The 16,437-nt window shown below is 37.8% G+C and overlaps 1 protein-coding gene across 6 annotated transcripts in view; it reads left to right on the top strand.

Moving 5' to 3' along the window:
• The window catches only part of PUM2 (pumilio RNA binding family member 2), a 110,564-nt gene that overhangs the window by 20,561 nt on the left and 73,566 nt on the right, over nt 1-16,437 (top strand). For all 6 annotated transcript variants that reach the window (XM_054021705.1, XM_054021704.1, XM_054021701.1 and 3 more), the window contains one exon: nt 16,318-16,386. In XM_054021705.1, the coding sequence (XP_053877680.1) occupies nt 16,336-16,386 (51 nt within the window). In that variant the 5' untranslated portion in view covers nt 16,318-16,335. The remainder of the gene's footprint in view (nt 1-16,317; nt 16,387-16,437) is intronic.

Here is a 16,437-nt window from a genome sequence, read left to right as displayed (position 1 = left end):
AGGTGGCACGCAAGCTGATTTTCAGTGGCACTCATACTGCCCGGGTCCTGGCCACTGGTCCAGGGGGCTCTGCATTTTAATTTAATTGAAGCTTCTTACAAACTTTAAAACGCTTATTTACTTTACATTCAACAATAGTTTAGTTATATATTATAGACTTATAGAATGAGACCTTCTAAAAATGTTAAAATGTATTATTGGCACGCGAAACCTTAAATTAGAGTGAATAAATGAAGACTCGGCACACCACTTCTGAAAGGTTGCCGACCCCTGCAGTAGACTGAAGAAAGTTGAAGCCAGATTAAAAAGTATCAAAGACAGCATTGGAAGAGGGGAATGCAAGGCTCTGGTTGTAAATAGCATTGATCATAGAGATGAAGGGAAGGAGGAAGATGCAGCATAATTGGAAAGACAAATGGGTTTGAGGGATTAAATGATTTTTTGGGAATAATGGGGAATCTGATACCTAAAATTCTAATTAGAAATTAAATTAATTGTTTTAGGGTCATCTCTTTACCATTTTAGATAACTTTTAAAATTCTGAGATTAAATTTTTTGGTGGTTCTTGTATAGGCAAATATCAGGGGGTAGCCGTGTTAGTCTGTATCTTCAGATCTGAAGAAGTGAGGTTTTTACCCACAAAAGCTTATGCCCAAATAAATCTGTTAGTCTTTAAGGTGCCACCAGACTCCTTGTTGTTTTTGTATAGGCAAATGTTCTCTTTAATGCAGAGCTATTGCACTGTGACCCAATTCTACAATTTATTCATGTTGACTAGTACCTTTGCTGATTTTTTTTGAATCAATGTAAAAGTTGCAGAATTTGCCCTGGAGCCTTCCATTCTACAATTGTTTTATTAGTTAATACTGTGGAAGCAGAGAAAGAACTGACAGGAGGGGGGTGCAATGCAATACTAATCATTAATTACTTTTTTTTTCTACAGATGAACTTTAATTTCTTCTATTTGAATTCTAAGCTACCTATTTACTGGTGTTAAACAAGTTGTTGAAAATAGTTTTCACTGTTTAGTCTAGAAGTCATAATTTCTTCCACTTTCTTTGAAGAACTGTGCCAATAAGGGACTAATGTCCAAGGCTAAACTGTTTTTTCCTGTTTTGGTAGTCAAAACTTATTGAAGTTTAAAAAAAAAAAAGTCTGTTTTCTTTCGCAGCTGCCTATTCAGACATAGTAGGAATACAATTCCTACAATCTTCCAGATTACTTTAAACAAGTACATTGTCCAAAGAGTACTCCCTTGGAGGATAAAATAAATTGATAATAGTAATTCCTTTTAAACATTGTCTTCACTTTTGCCATAGATAAAAGTAAAAAAAACCCCACAGCCCACTATACCAGGGGTAGGCAACCTTTCAGAAGTGGTGTGCCGAGTCTTCATTTATTCTCTTTAATTTAAGGTTTTGTGTGCCAGTAATACATGTTAAGGTTTTTTAGAAGGTCTCTCTCTATAAGTCTATATTATATAACTAAACTGTTGTATGTAAAGTAAACAAGGTTTTCAAAATGTTTGAGAAGCTTCATTTAAAATTAAATTAAAATGCTGATCTTACGCCGTCAGCCTGCTCAGCCCACTGCCAGCCTGGGGTTCTGTTCACCTAGGCCTGCAGTGGGCTGAGCAGGGCGACTCGAGGTCAGGCCAGAGGGCTGGGGGGGGGGGTGGAGGTGCAGGGCAGAAGGCTGGGTGGGTGTTGGGGGGAGGTCAGGGTAGAGGGCTGGAGGGTGTGTGTGTGGGGGGGTGCAGGGCAGAAGGCTGGGGTGCTCGGCTCGTGGGGGTGCTCCCAGCCCCTGCCCTGAGCGGCTCAGGGCAGGGGGCTGGAAGGGATATGCCCTGTTCCACCCCCTTACCCCAGGCCCGCCCTACCTCTCTCTGCCTCCTTTACGGAGCTGTGTGCAGCCTACTGCTCTTCCCCCTCCCCCTTGGAAGGGCCATCCCGGCAGGGAGAGGGAGGAGGAGGGACAGAGGGGCTGGAATGCACCAAGCTGTGGGGAAAAAGCGGGGGAGGAGGGAAGCTTGGCTGCCGCAGGACCAAGCTTCTGCCTCCTGCCCCCGCAGGGGAGAGCGGTGGGGCTGAGTGGGGCGGGGGGCAGGACCCCCCCACCACTGCTCTCCCCTGCGGGGGCAGGGGGCAGAAGCTTGGTCCTGCCGCAGCCAAGCTTCCCTCCTCCCCTGCTTCTTCCCCCAGCGTGACGCTTTCTGGCCCCTCCTCCTCTCACCGGCAGGCTGCGTGCCATTCAGAATCGGCTACCCCTGCACTATACCATTGACATTTTTTTCAAAATAAGATAGTAGGGAATGCTGACTAAAGAGTGCTGCAGTAAAAAGCTCTCTGGTTCTACTCAAGCTTTTCTTTAGATGGTAAAAACTTGAAGGACCAAAGGTTAAAACTTGAATTTTGAAACATATGCTGGTGGATTTTGAGAAATTTTTTACCTGCTCACTGGCATCTTGACTTCCATCATACAAAAGTAAAGTTTACTATGGTCCAACATGCCTCTTGAAAAGTAGTAGCCCCATAGTTTGGTGTTCTATCTCCCTAGTTCTTGGTAGCCATATCATTTAAAAGCTGTTGGCAGAGATTATGATTTGGAGTCTTTGCCCCATTCTGGGTCAGAGTAATAGCATGGACGCCATAGAGATATGGTAAAATGTCTGAGAGAAGGAAAGAGTTCTCAACCTTTTTCATGCTTGGGCCCTCCTCCCATATAACCAGAATGTAGAGGGATGCCTTTCCTTTAGCTGTATGGGAAAGATATAGAGGTTGCATCCAGTCCCCAGGGTGCCTGTTCTTGACCCCCAGGTTAAAGAGCTTTTGTGCTAAATAGTATGGTAAATACATAGGTTTAATGTAGGTGACCAAAATCTTCCAGTGTACTATTGAATAATGTAGCTGGTCTTCCCTTTGTGCATATGTATGTGTATATATTGAAATATGATCATAAATAAAAAATATATTTATGATCATATTTAAATACTTCACAGATTTAGTGGGTGTTGTGAAGCCTTAATTCTTGAGCTGATTTGACTGGAACCAACAGTCACTGGAAACACACTAGCATTCTGGTTTGGATTTTTAATTGAATAAATGTATCTTCAGTAGCGTAAAGCATTGTTTTGTGTAATGGAATAGTTTGGTGCTGCAAAATTCTTTGCCCACTTCCCCCATGAGGATTTTTTTAAGAGCACTTAAATATAATTAGTTTTTTTTATTTTGTTTTTGTTCACTGATAGACTTCTGATGACTATCTGATCTTCCAGGCAGTGACTGCCTCTTACTATGTGTGTGGTTTTTTGTTTGTTTTGTTTTGTTTGTTGTTTTACAGTGCTTAGCACAATGAGGGCGCAATCTTTATTTGGGCCTCTAGAGGCTACTGTAATACAAATAACAAAGAGGGAAGAAGAGGCATGCATTGGTATTGCTGGGAGACTGAGGTGAAATTGGGCTACACTGATCATGAATTGAGAACTAATAAATCACAGGAGTTAACTTGAAGTAGAATAATGAAAACTAGGTCTCAAAAGAGACACAGTGAATTACTTCCTCAAATATATATGGTTTTAAATTCCTTTTGTAAGTCTCCAATGATCAAGCAGACAAAGCTATCTATTCTAGCACAGTACTCTGTCATGGTGAGTAGCAAAAATTGGCACTTTATTTCTGTATTACTTCCAAGCACAGTGTCCAAGATGATACCTCTCATTATTCTGTTCTGACTCGTGGCCTGTTTGTGGCAAGATGCTGCTAACTGATTAACTTAACTAGTGTAGCTTTGTCAGTCCCAGGATATTAGGGAGACAAGATGGGTGAGGTAATATCTTTCTCACCAGCAGAAGTTTGTCTAGTAAGAGACAAGCTTTCGTGTGCTGTGTCAGCCAGGCTGTCTCTCTCTAACTTAACTTGAGCCAGATTGTGTGATGTGCAGTATCTTAAAGTTAGAGAAAATTATGTGTGTTTTAGATAGTTCTCTTAAATGGGCACTATCGACTTCAAAATGACGCTTCTGTTTAAATAGTTTTTACATATATTTTTTCCAGTTTTTCTGTGTATATACAGCAGTAGGGGAGAGAACAGTTCATTTAAAAAAGTGTGTGTGTAGTTGTAAAATCATGAAAACTGGCAGGAGGACTCTGGCAGGGGGAATACATGAAACTACTGCAAATTCATTTTTATTTATAATCTGGAAAGAAAATATTTAACCAGCTTTTCAGTTGACTGTGTCTCAAAACCAGAGTTTTGGTGAGTGGGAAGGGAGGAACTTCTGCTTGCCCCATGGTAAGTTACATTGGTGTTATGTAGTGAGTTCTGCCCTGTTAATTTTCTTCAGAATAAGCGGCAGTCCTTCGATCATTGCTTCAAGCAGAGGTATCTGGTCAGCATCATGGTGATGAGAAAAATAACATTTTTGTAATCTGTTTTCAGAGTAAAACCACACTTTGCTAAATCACTTTGGTTCTAGAGCTGTGAAAAAGGCTATCTGGAATACAAGAATTATTTGTTGTAAATCTAAATAAAAATGAATGTATTATCAATATTAGCAAAATAAATTTTTGAACCTTCACTGAAAATGTGACTTGCCTTATGGCTGTGTACAAATAAATGTGGATCATTCACAGTATGCATTTAAATAAGTCTTTCTAGAGCATATATGCATTTTATCTCGGTGTAAATCAGGACCCAATTATTAAAACTCTTGAATAGAGAGAGAGCTGACTGTTTAACAGTATTAGCATGTGTTACCAAGAGGAAATCCTCATATCTTAAGGAACATACAGCCCAGTTTTGTAAATAATTGTCCTTGCATCAACAGTGACATTCTTCTTCTTTTTCAGAAGCTCCCAATACAAAAGGTTCTAGAAGATTTTTTTTGTCTATTTTTTTTTAATTTGGTAAAAATATAGCCAAAACAACTGTAGCATCAAAAAGGTGTCATGTTTTCATTTTACAAAACTCAGTGACATTTACCATCCCTGACCTTGTTTCACTCTTTTCTTCACTTTCCTTTGTAGATGTTTTAAATAAATGATTCCTAACCAAATAAGATGGAAAGTTGAAAAACCTGCTAGGTTATGTGGACGAAAGCATTAGGATATATGTCTAGTCATTTTTCAATACTACCGAGACCTTTGGAATTAAGAAAATGTAATGTGATTGCTGTAAAATATGGTTTTAAACAATTTGCATGGAAGAGCCGTATATTATAGGCAAGGATGGTAATTGCTTTAGTGAAATTTGGCCGGAGGGTGACCTCTGTGTCAGGGGTATACCTTTTGCGACCCTTGTGAAAATCTTCCCAAATCTGGCCAAGTTATAAGCCTTTGCAAAATTATTTTGCACATGCTCAGTAGATTTCTTTGATTTTTGAAGCTAAGATTCTGTCACTAAGCATGCTCCCTGCAGCCAATGGCTACAAGGGAGAAACCAAAATTTCCATCTTAAGTGCTGCTCTAGCTGTTGTGAGAAGGTTCCGGGCACTGAAGTTGAGAACAGGGAGCCTGTCTCCTGTACTGTCTGTGACCCCTCTTGCTGACATGGAGGCACCATGGAAGAGGAAGGCATCTGTTTTGAAAGCAGGGGAAGGGGCAGGGGGAGTGAGGATGGAAAGGAGCAGATTGGGACATGTGTAGTGAGATTGGGACTGGTTGAGCAAGAGGACTGTGTCTTGGGATGAGGAGGCTGGGACTGGTTGAGTTGGGGGTAAGAGGGCAGGTTACAAAGTGACTGATAGCAAAATAGTAGGCTATCATCCTCTATGTGAACTGGCACCAGAGTGGGAGAAGACACACACATTTTGCCAGGGTGTTTCACAGACTGGGACTGGCTGGGCAAGGAGAACGGGTCTGGCACAGAGAGCCAGGGGAGGGAGATAGGACAGGGACAGATTGGAGGGGATAGGACAGAAAGGGTCAAACTTGGACGGGGAGACAGGTAGAAGTTTGTGCCCACTAGAGCACAGTCCTAGAGCCTGGAATGAAATCCAAGATTCCTGAGCCCTGGTCTACACTACAAACTCACGTCTGTATAACTGTGTGCTCAGAGGAAAATAGAGGATGACAATCTGCTACCCTGTTTCCCCGAAAATAAGACATCCTCCGAAAATAAGGCCTACTTACAGTTTTGCCTCTCGTTGTAATATAAGGCATCCCCCCGATAATAAGGCATCCACCGATAATAAGGCATTTTTCATTTCTGAAAAATAAGACATCCCCTGAAAATAAGACCTAGCGCATCTTTGGGAGCAAAAATTAATATAAGACACTGTCTTATTTTCGGGGAAACAGGGTATTTAGGGCTGTTACTTTGTAAGCTCAAATGCCAGAGGTCTGTATGGTCGATCTGAAGGTTCCAACTCTGCTGATGATCCGTGTAGGTGTCAGTATAATGCCACATGATGGAATTCCTTTTTCTTCAGTTGACTTTAAGAAACCTAGGAACTTGCACACAACTATATTAAAACAATATTATTAAGGTTGCAAAGTCAAGCACTCAGAATTAAGAAATGCCATCATTAAAGTTGCCTGTGCACCCTGAAATCAACACCCTTGTGTGTATGCATTATGATTGTTTTTATTTACATGATCACTTACTGTTTTTTTCTCACAAGATTCCTGCCTTATTCATCAGGATGGACCTGCTGTGGGATAAGTCAGGGTTGTATAGTGAAGGAGGTTATGACCCAGGGATCATTTGTTGCTGAAGTTGGAAAGTTTGTAGTGCATAGATAAGGGATTGCAGGAAGAGAGAAGATGGTTGAGGGAGTTGAATGCTGCCCTTGACAGTTAGATTCTATGCCACACAGTTCTTATGTGATTCTTGGCAAGACACTTAAGCCACACTTTCCGTAGGTGGTCACTAATTGTGTGTTCCTCCTTTTCTGGATGACTGACTTGATATGCTGGGGTCTGTTATGCAGAAGTGCTGCAAGCTGAAGTCAGTGGAAGCTGTGATTTGAACATATAAGTGTTCTGTAATTCATGCTAAATCTGAAAAATCGTGTTTTAGTCATCTCATATTGGGCACCCAAAAGTAGTGGAAAATTTTGACCTTAATCTCTCTGTGCCTTAGTTACCCATTTGTAAAATGGGGATCTCCTCACCCTGTCACCTCACAGAGCTGTTGTGAAAATAAATTAATGTTTGTGAAGTACTCAGATTCTGTAGTGATGAGTGCTGTAGAAAAGCCCATGAGGGCATTAATAATTCTGTTTGAAAGCAGGGTTTGAATAGTGTGCTGTAAATAAAATGTGGGCCCCCAGTAAGTAATGAGAAGAAAAAATATTGAATATCTTGTTCACTATGTGAGCACAGTTCCTATCTGTGCCCTGAATGAGGCAGGGGTCCTGTGGAAAAAATAATGATGATGTAATTTAAAACTGTATCATAATGCATACAGTACACATGAGGGCTGAATTAAGATTAATTCTGGTATTTTCTGACTTGAGTGCTTGACTTTGCAACCTTAATAATGTTTGGTTTAATATTTGTTATAAGTGACTTGCAGCATGTGCATTTGAGATTGCAAGTGTACACCTTGAAGTCTGTTTTTGAGTTTATAAATGGATTGTCTGAGTTCTGTCTCTGCAGGTGACTCAGTCTCATCCACTCAGATTAAAGAGGCAATCCAAGATATTTCATAAGAACTGCTTTTGTGCCATGATCTGACTGTGACTGATGCAAATCCATTAATTATGTGTGTGTTGCTCAACTGGAAAGAAACAAAATGATTACATTTGTTTTTTGTAGTTTGCCAGTTGTAACCTGTATTCTTCTGAGTAAGTAAAACAGGAAAGGCCAGGTCCTGTAACTTTGTGAACTGTTCAATATATGCAGTTAGAATGCTTGTCTTTCTCGTGTGTGCAAATTATTTTTGGGAAATAACCTAACTATTGGAAATCTCAGTATTTAACTATGTAAATTAAAATGTTAGTATTATATGGTTTTGCTGACTTGTAGAATAGATATGAAATTGCAATTTATTGCTAGATGGGGTTACCATAAAATAATAAGAGGACCATATTTAGTGATGTAGGTATCAACTGTACCCACCTAAAGCACTGTAATACACGCGGAGAATGTTTTCTCTTGATAATGATCTATTCTGGGGGAGAGACACTGTAAACTCTAGGTTTTGCAAATAAAAAGGTTTATGGTTTTACTTTTTAAAGTTTCAGGTTTTAAGTGGAAGTGAAAAGTTTCTCTTCATTAGTATCTGAGTGAGAGATGGATTATTTAAAAAAAAAAAAATGCTTCCGGCTAAAAACAGCCATGATAATTCCAATGATTAGTTTTGTTGGGGTATTATATAAATTACCGACACGAATTTAGTTTTTATGCTTGGATTGCTAAAAATAAATCAGGGCGTAATATGACCCCATAGTGTTGGTCTGTTGTCCTTTTAGCTGTTGTATAGTTTTTGTCATCAGGAATACCATCACATAGCTTTTATCCTGTGATCTAAACTAGGGAAATCTTAATTAGGATTACTCTGTCACGCCACTTAGAGGAAAAATCTTGTAATTGAAATTTCAAAGGTAACAGCATTTTCTACAACATTTTATTGATGGTTTTGGGCTCTATATTTGTGTGTGTAGTTTTTTTGAGGTGTGTGTGTGTGTGTGTTTTTGTTTTGATCAAATGAAGACATATTAGAGAAAATGGGGGAAATAAGTGAAATTTGAAATGTTTTCACTTATAGCAGGACAACTCCAGCTGTGTTTAAAAAAAATAAAAATAAATATAAATATCTCCTAGAACTGGAAGGGACCCTGAAAGGTCATCGAGTCCAGCCCCCTGCCTTTACTTGGTCCTGCTAGTGCTGATTTTGCCCCAGAACTCTAAGGATTGAACTCACAACCCTGGGTTTAGCAGGCCAATGCTCAAACCACTGAGCTATTTCTCCCCCTATCAAATTTGAAGTGAATAGGAAGGACAATTCAAAGGCTACCCCCCAAATTAAAAAAGCTGCTGCTGTTCTTACTGAAGTTCTGTTTTTGATGGAGGGATAACTGAATTTGTAGCACATTATGAATACATACTGGGATTTGTAAGAAAAATTATACTCCTTGGGCTACATACATGACTTCAGGTGGGGAATGTTGCTTTCGGGATTTAGTATTAAGCTTTGTAATCCAATATTTGTGACTTTTAAATTCAGAGTAGTCATTTTCTACTATAAATCTCAATTCCAGTCATTAACGTACTGTACTGGAAATTTAGACAGGACTCTTCGAAAGCAATCATCTTGTGATTGTGTTTAGTGATGCAAGTGTCACTCACATGTAACATATAACCCTGAGAGATTTGTATAGACAATCAGTTGCCTTATTTACAGAGATGTGATCGTGACAATGTAGGTGAAGTTGATTTTTCCATATAGCACAATGATTTTTTTTTTAAGTTGCCTAGTAATGATATTAAAAAAGGTTCCTTTACTTTGGTAGTTACTCTTTGTTAGCTACGTATCAAAGCTGTGAAATCAGGTTTTTGTATATACTCTATTCAAATATGAAGTTTTTTGCTCCACTAAGAGGCAGTTTGATTTTAGGTAATATACTGAGAGACAACCATGATGGAAGGCAGTGTGCTATGAGTACAAATATTGTAGCAAGTAGGTTTTTATCTATAAAAATGATAACAGGGATATCCATAGTAGGTCAGACTGGTGGTCCATTGAGCCTAGTTTTCTGTCCCAACAGTGGCCAATAACATATTTAGAAGAAAGTTCCAGAAAATCTGTAACAGGCGTTTGTTGGTTAACCTGCCCCAGTGGGAAGTTTCCACTTACCCCTTGATAATTAAGTTGGCGTATTCCCTGAAGTGAGAGGGCTTATGTATCCTCCAAAACTCATCTGTTTTAGTAGTTTCCATTGTGACCCAAGTTAATCTTGTTAACCATATAAATGTCTGTTCCTTTTCAAATCCATATATAAGTACCATGGGCTAATTGTGTATTGTGTGGGAAAAATATTTCTTCTTACCTGTTCTGTATCTGCCACCTTTTATTTTCATCAGCTATTCCCTTGTAATTGTGACATGAAATTTACATTCTACTTTGCCTGTACTATTCATTATTTTGTATACTCTTATGTTCTCTCTTATTCATCTCCTCTAAGGTAAACAATCCCAGTCTTTTAAATCTCTTTTCATATGGGAGTTTAGTCATTCTTGTTTCCCATCACTAAACTTCCAATTTTGCTATATCATTTCTGAGCTATACTTTGCAATGGTGTCATCACAACTAAACATATATTTCTGATGAGGATATATCATTGATTTATATAATGGCAAAATTTCTGTAGTATTTCCTGTTGTGTATCCATCCTGACATTTTACTTTCTGCTCTTTGAGCAGAAGTCTCAATTGAACTGCTCACAGTGATGGGCAGACCTAATTTCTGAGTTGATCTAATTAATTTAGAACTCAGTAAGGTTTCTGAGTAGCTCAGAAATTCCCTTCAGTGTGCATTGCTTTGAATATATCAGCATTGAATTTCATCTGCCATCATATTGCTCGATCTCTTGGCTTGGTTTGTCTCTTGGCTGTCAGTCTTCTCTGGTCTTGACCTAAATAAATTTGTCATCTGTAAACTTCGCCACCTCACTGTTCATATCTTTTTCCAGATTATTAATAAATATATATGACACCGGTTCTTGTATGGAACCTTGTGGCACCCCACACTTAGTAAAAAATTAACTGTCCATTCCTGCATTTTGTGTCTTTTAGCCAGTTTTTGATAAAAGACAATACTGCTTAGTTTCTTCAGTTGCCTCTTGAGGGACTTTGTCAGAAGCCTCATGAAAATGTAAATAAATTGTTTGTTCTCCTTTATCCATTGTTTTATTAACACATTCAAAACATTCTAATTAGGGAGGTATGAGTTTCCTTTGCAGAAGCCATTCTGGTTGAACCCTATCATGTCATGGTCTCGTAGTTGTTCTGTAATATTTTTAATACTTCCATACCGGGTAAATGGAATAAAGTTACTGGTCTGTATTTCTCTGAGTCATTCTTAGTGCCTTTTTTAAGGTAAGTACACATTTGCTATTGTCCAATCCTTAGATATGGCACAGAATATGCCTGAGTGTTGTGAATAAGGCATCAAGAAAGGGGGAGGTTAAAAGATGGAGTGAGATAAACTAGGACCAGTGCAGTTGGTAGCTAAGGGTACATCTACACAGCAATTAAAAAAAAAAAAAAAAAAAAAAAAACTATTGTACCAAGTCTAAGAGCCTACGTCAGCTGACTTAGGCTTGCGGGGCTCGGGCTTCAGGGCTATACAATTCCAGTGTAAATGTTTGGGGTCTCTGAGCCCGAATGTCTACCCTGAAATTATATAGCCCCGCAAGCCTGAGTCAGCTGACCCGGGCAAGTTGTGGCCATGCCCCAGGCTTTTATTGCAGTGTAGACATACGCTAAGGGAGATTGGGGTAAGGGAGAGGTTGGAAGTGAACAGGAAAAGGCAGGTGTAATGGAGACTGATTGTATTTTTGTATGGTGAACAGAATTGATTATTCTAAAAATTGCTTACCAAGTTCATGACCAAATAAAGGTACCTTTTGAAACTGTTAATACTTAAAAATTGGAGCTGGAACGCCTAACAAAGTATGTAAGTGAGTGGATGTATAGTTTGTTGATTCCATGTGGAGCTACATGATAGGTATTTAAGATATGGTGTGTTTGTGTTTCTGATGTCTTTTTTTGTTTGTTTGTTTTTTCTATTTCAGTGGGTGGGATGAAATGTTGGTAACCTCAGATAATGCTGTAGGGTAATAATACGAGTTATCTTTTTGTGACAGTTTAAGATCAGTTAGCTCAATACTTAATCCATATCTATTCCTCAATCAAAGATGTTACAACAGACCAAAAGGCAAAGCTCTAAGGTAGGGATCTATCTTCAGTGAGTAAATAGGACTTAAATAAAAAGCCTTTACATTCACCTTTATCAGTACCACAAGTCGGGGATACTTTCTTGCATTGGTTAGTGATATTAACACAGTACAGGTGAGCAGTCTTTAGGCACTTGTGCAATAGTGATATGCAGTAGCAGAGCGGGGAAAACATACCTTGAAAGAGTTTTGACCAGAAAGTCAAGGAAGACATTACAACACTTCTAATTTACACATGAATATATTTTAAAACTAAAGTGGATATATTCTATTTTGTTTGCTTATTTTATCCTACATGGATTTATTTTGTCAAAAATTTATACATACCTGTCTGGGGAATGTGTCATAGGTATTTAGTCTCAACTTTGTGTATATTTTGTTTTTATTGGAGTATTTACCTGCTTCTGACATTTGGAATGAGTTCTTTGTATTAAATATCGGGACTAGTGCTAGCACCTAATGCCAAAACATTTGGATGATGGAAGAGAATATTCAACAAAATGATTTTAGGGGGAAAAGATAAATGAAAGGCAAATGTGTTCAACCAAAAACAGGGCCTTTCCAGCTACAGAAAAGATTCTGTTTCCAGAAGTGCTAGTTGAGTTGTCAGGGTGGCCTGCACAAAGGTGAGAAGATGCAAAGCAAGGAACCCTTGCTTTGAAAATGTTGCTCTTTTTTTTCCCCCCTTTTGTTTGGGAGTTTGTCCTACTTAGACTTCTAAAATGAACTACAGCTCATTTTTTACATTTCAAACAGCTGGATCTTTTGGTTTTCCAAATTATTGACCTCTAAACTAATTAACTAAATATGACATTAATTAAAGAGAGACTTTGCTGTGGGCTTAACAGCACACGTTTACTTAACACTATTCCCTGTGCTATAATAAATGTTTGTGCAAAACAATGGCTGTCTACAGTATGAGCTGTTGGTGTGATTTCCCCTGCTTGTGTACATGTACTTGCGCTAGCTCTCATCCAGCTAGTGGAAGTATAAATACTGCAGTGTTGCCACGGTAGCATGGGTAGCAGCAATAGAGGCACAGCTGAGCCATGCAGAGTATAAAGCTGCCTAAACCTGTGGGTATGTACTCCACACAGCTTAGTGGCCTTCGCTGCCACTACGCTTGCAACTGGGGCAACACTTCCAATTATATTCACCCTGGTTCGATGAGAGCTAGTGGGAGTGCGTACACAAGCAGGGGAATCACATTCCTGACTCTTATTGTAGATTTAGCCTAAGTAGTAACTGAAAATTGACACAGTAGTTTTGAACTCAACTGAAAACTTCAAAAAGTGCTTGGGGAAATAAGTTAGTCAAAGGCAAAATAATTAAGAGAAGGCACCCTTTTCTCACTAGTTCATAAAGTATTACAAATGATGGGGAAATGTATATTGAACAAAGTATTTGACAGTGTTTTTTAAATTGTAAAGAAATCAAAAAACTCTGTACTGAAAGATCTTTTAATTAGGTTGCACCAAAGGAATAAGGCATTTTTAATTAATTAGATAAATGTTACTTCTGGATCAGAGGAACCAAGCAGGAGACTCTTTTTGTTCTGGGTTTGTACGGTGTCTGTTACAATAGAGTCCTGGTCTATGATTAGGGCCCCTAGGTACTATGGTAATATAAGTAATAAGCAATGCTAGTCAGAACTTCCTGTCTGCTTATGTGATTCCAGCCAATATATTTTCCTTTTGGTTCTGTAGATTTCCTTAATAAATTCTTGAATTCAGTGAAGAAGTAGGAAAATTTTGGTAGGCAATACCCAAGGAAATCCAGTATAATAGGGATTAGAGAATGCAGACCTTTTAAAACATCAGTGTTACCTGCAATGCTATGGCAGTGTTTTGTGTACTACTGTTTCTGATGAAGGCGTGTGTCCTGAAGGAGACACAAATGAATGCTCCACTCTTCTGGTAACGTTACAGTCTTGCAATAGCATTACTAACAGTAACAGTAATAATCTTTCAAATTTCATGCTTATGAGACTGGAACATGGGCAAAATAAAGTTGAGCAATGTATAGGATTGATCTACAACTATAGAGACCTCCAGCTCCTCAGTTTTGTTCATTAAAGCATTTGTTAAGTGTAACCTATGTATTTAGTTACATTGTTACCCTTTCGCTCTTTTTGTAGAGTTCTGTGGGACTGTAATTGAGGTATTTTTAATGTTGAAAATTGGGTAGGCATGGCAATGTACATTTAATCTTTTGCAGCAAAATAAAAAATACAATAAAATGTTAAGTATCAGAGGGGTAGCCGTGTTAGTCTGAATCTGTAAAAAGCAACAGAGGGTCCTGTGGCACCTTTAAGACTAACAGAAGTATTGGAGCATAAGCTTTCGTGGGTGAATGCCCACTTCAAAGTGGGCATTCACCCACGAAAGCTTATGCTCCAATACTTCTGTTAGTCTTAAAGGTGCCACAGGACCCTCTGTTGCTTAATAAAATGTTAATGACTTATAAATGTGGCTAATTGTTAGACAGTGACTTACACAACATTTGTGTTGAATGACTGTAGATTAACAAGAATTTACTACAAATTGTTTGAAAAGTGCTAATTGAACAAAACCATGTTCTTGGAGATGAAATTGTGTATATATCAAGTTTTTTTTTCTTTCAATAGTAAATTGCAAAGTAATAGTGAAGTGGTTCACAATATTTTTTATTTTTATTTATAATATGTCTTCCATGTCTTCCATTGTTTCTTATGAATATCTATGCAGGTAAATTAGAAATTTAGATTACCCAAATTCAGAAGCCTCTTCCAAAACTGAAATTTTGCAATTTCATTCTTTCCCCAAAAATCTTTTTCCACACACAAGGATTTTTCATTGCTTCCCTGAGCTTTTCAAATAAAAGTTTCTTTATTTAAATAGGTTACTAATCTGCTGTTGATTATGCTCCAGCCTAAAATTTGTTCTTAGACATTTTTATAGGAACATAATGTTCTGTCTAGTCTTACTTCAGTTTCATTGATACAATCAGTGTAAAAATCAACCTAATTGACTTAAATTCCCAATTTTCTAGTATTGGGAAAAGAAAGTTTGTGTTTAGGTTGCTCTTTCAATAATTCAGTTCAAAACTAAATATTCTGCTAGTGCTGGTTGAATACATTGAGTGCTCACTGGGGATGGAGATAATGAATTAAAATAACCAAAATCATATTCTTCATGAAGAAGTGTTCTTTTATGACTTTCAGTTAAGCATTTGCTTCAGAAAAATTAACTATGTACTCATATGCTGACTTCAAAGATTTAATATTTTGTAGTTTAATATGCTCAGTTAATGACCTCTTGAGAGGACTGAGTTTTAGCAATGGAAATTGCCAAGAAATCAACACTGCTGCTTAAATTCAAAATGCTAAATTTGCTACAAAAAACTTGCTGTTGGGGAATTTATAAAACTGAAAGTTTATCCAGTCTATCAACAGAAAGATGATAATAACATTTGCATGTGCAATTTTGAACATGTTCAGTTTTTTTCTTGTTTTCAAGTTTATCAATGACCAGAAACTTTGATGTGTGAAAGAAAACAGCATTTGTATACCTTGTTAGATAAACATCTGTTTATACAAATGCAATGTTTGTGTAGTGTCAATTACTGTGTATGGGAAAATGCACATCCACAGCATTCTGGGAGCAACTGATTCCTTGGGATCCAACAGAGAACAACAAAAACAAGGAAATTTGCTTCTTCATTTTCCTCCATAATTTTGGGGTTATTGTGTTTCTAAATCATTTCATTGCTGTGCCCTCTCATATTTTAGTGTTACAAACAACCCAATTGTAGTTTTATTTGTTCTCTTGCCCCTTCTTTTTCTAAGTTTTCCTTAGTTTTGAAAGTTCCTTTGAAGGCCATTCCTTAGAGGTAGAAAATATACAAAGTGTTTGTTGGGGGTGAGGTTAGTATCTCTGATGGGAATAGGATAGACAGTAGTGATAGCCACTCGTGTGCACTCTCATGAGATTTTTCCATACCTTTTGTCTTCCCTCAAGTGTACTCAGTAACTTTGTGTGCAACAAATCATTTCTTTTCCAAATTAATATGTATACACCAATCATTAATTTCACTTATGCTTGTGTGTGTTTGCAGATAGAAAATTGCTCATTGTTTTTGTGGTAGTTGATGTTTACTGTAATATGCTACATTTATAGTTTTTTAAAATATTTGTCCTTAACACAATAATGCAAAACAAATTTTAACATGGAGCATTAAAGAACTGGTTGCAGTCTTTAAGTAAACTCATTTACCAAATCTGAAAGGTGTATGATTATAGATTGAATAGCAAATTTTAGAAATGGAACTTTAGAAACCATTTTTTAAAAAACAGTAAAATCATATGGGGAATATATAACTGTATTTAAGATATAATTCACTATCTAATGGTTGCTAATTGTCATTAATTTTTTTCTTCAGGTTCGATCTGTGGATGAGATGAATCATGAGTTTCAAGCTCTTGCACTAGAATCTCGGGGAATGGGAGAGGTAAATATTTGTAGGTGATTAGAAAATCCTGTTGGAGGACTGAAAATTCTA

The sequence above is a fragment of the Malaclemys terrapin genome, chromosome 3 (assembly GCF_027887155.1).
Source record: "Malaclemys terrapin pileata isolate rMalTer1 chromosome 3, rMalTer1.hap1, whole genome shotgun sequence".
Taxonomy (NCBI): Eukaryota; Metazoa; Chordata; order Testudines; family Emydidae; genus Malaclemys; species Malaclemys terrapin.
This window is presented reverse-complemented; position numbering and strand designations above follow the sequence as displayed.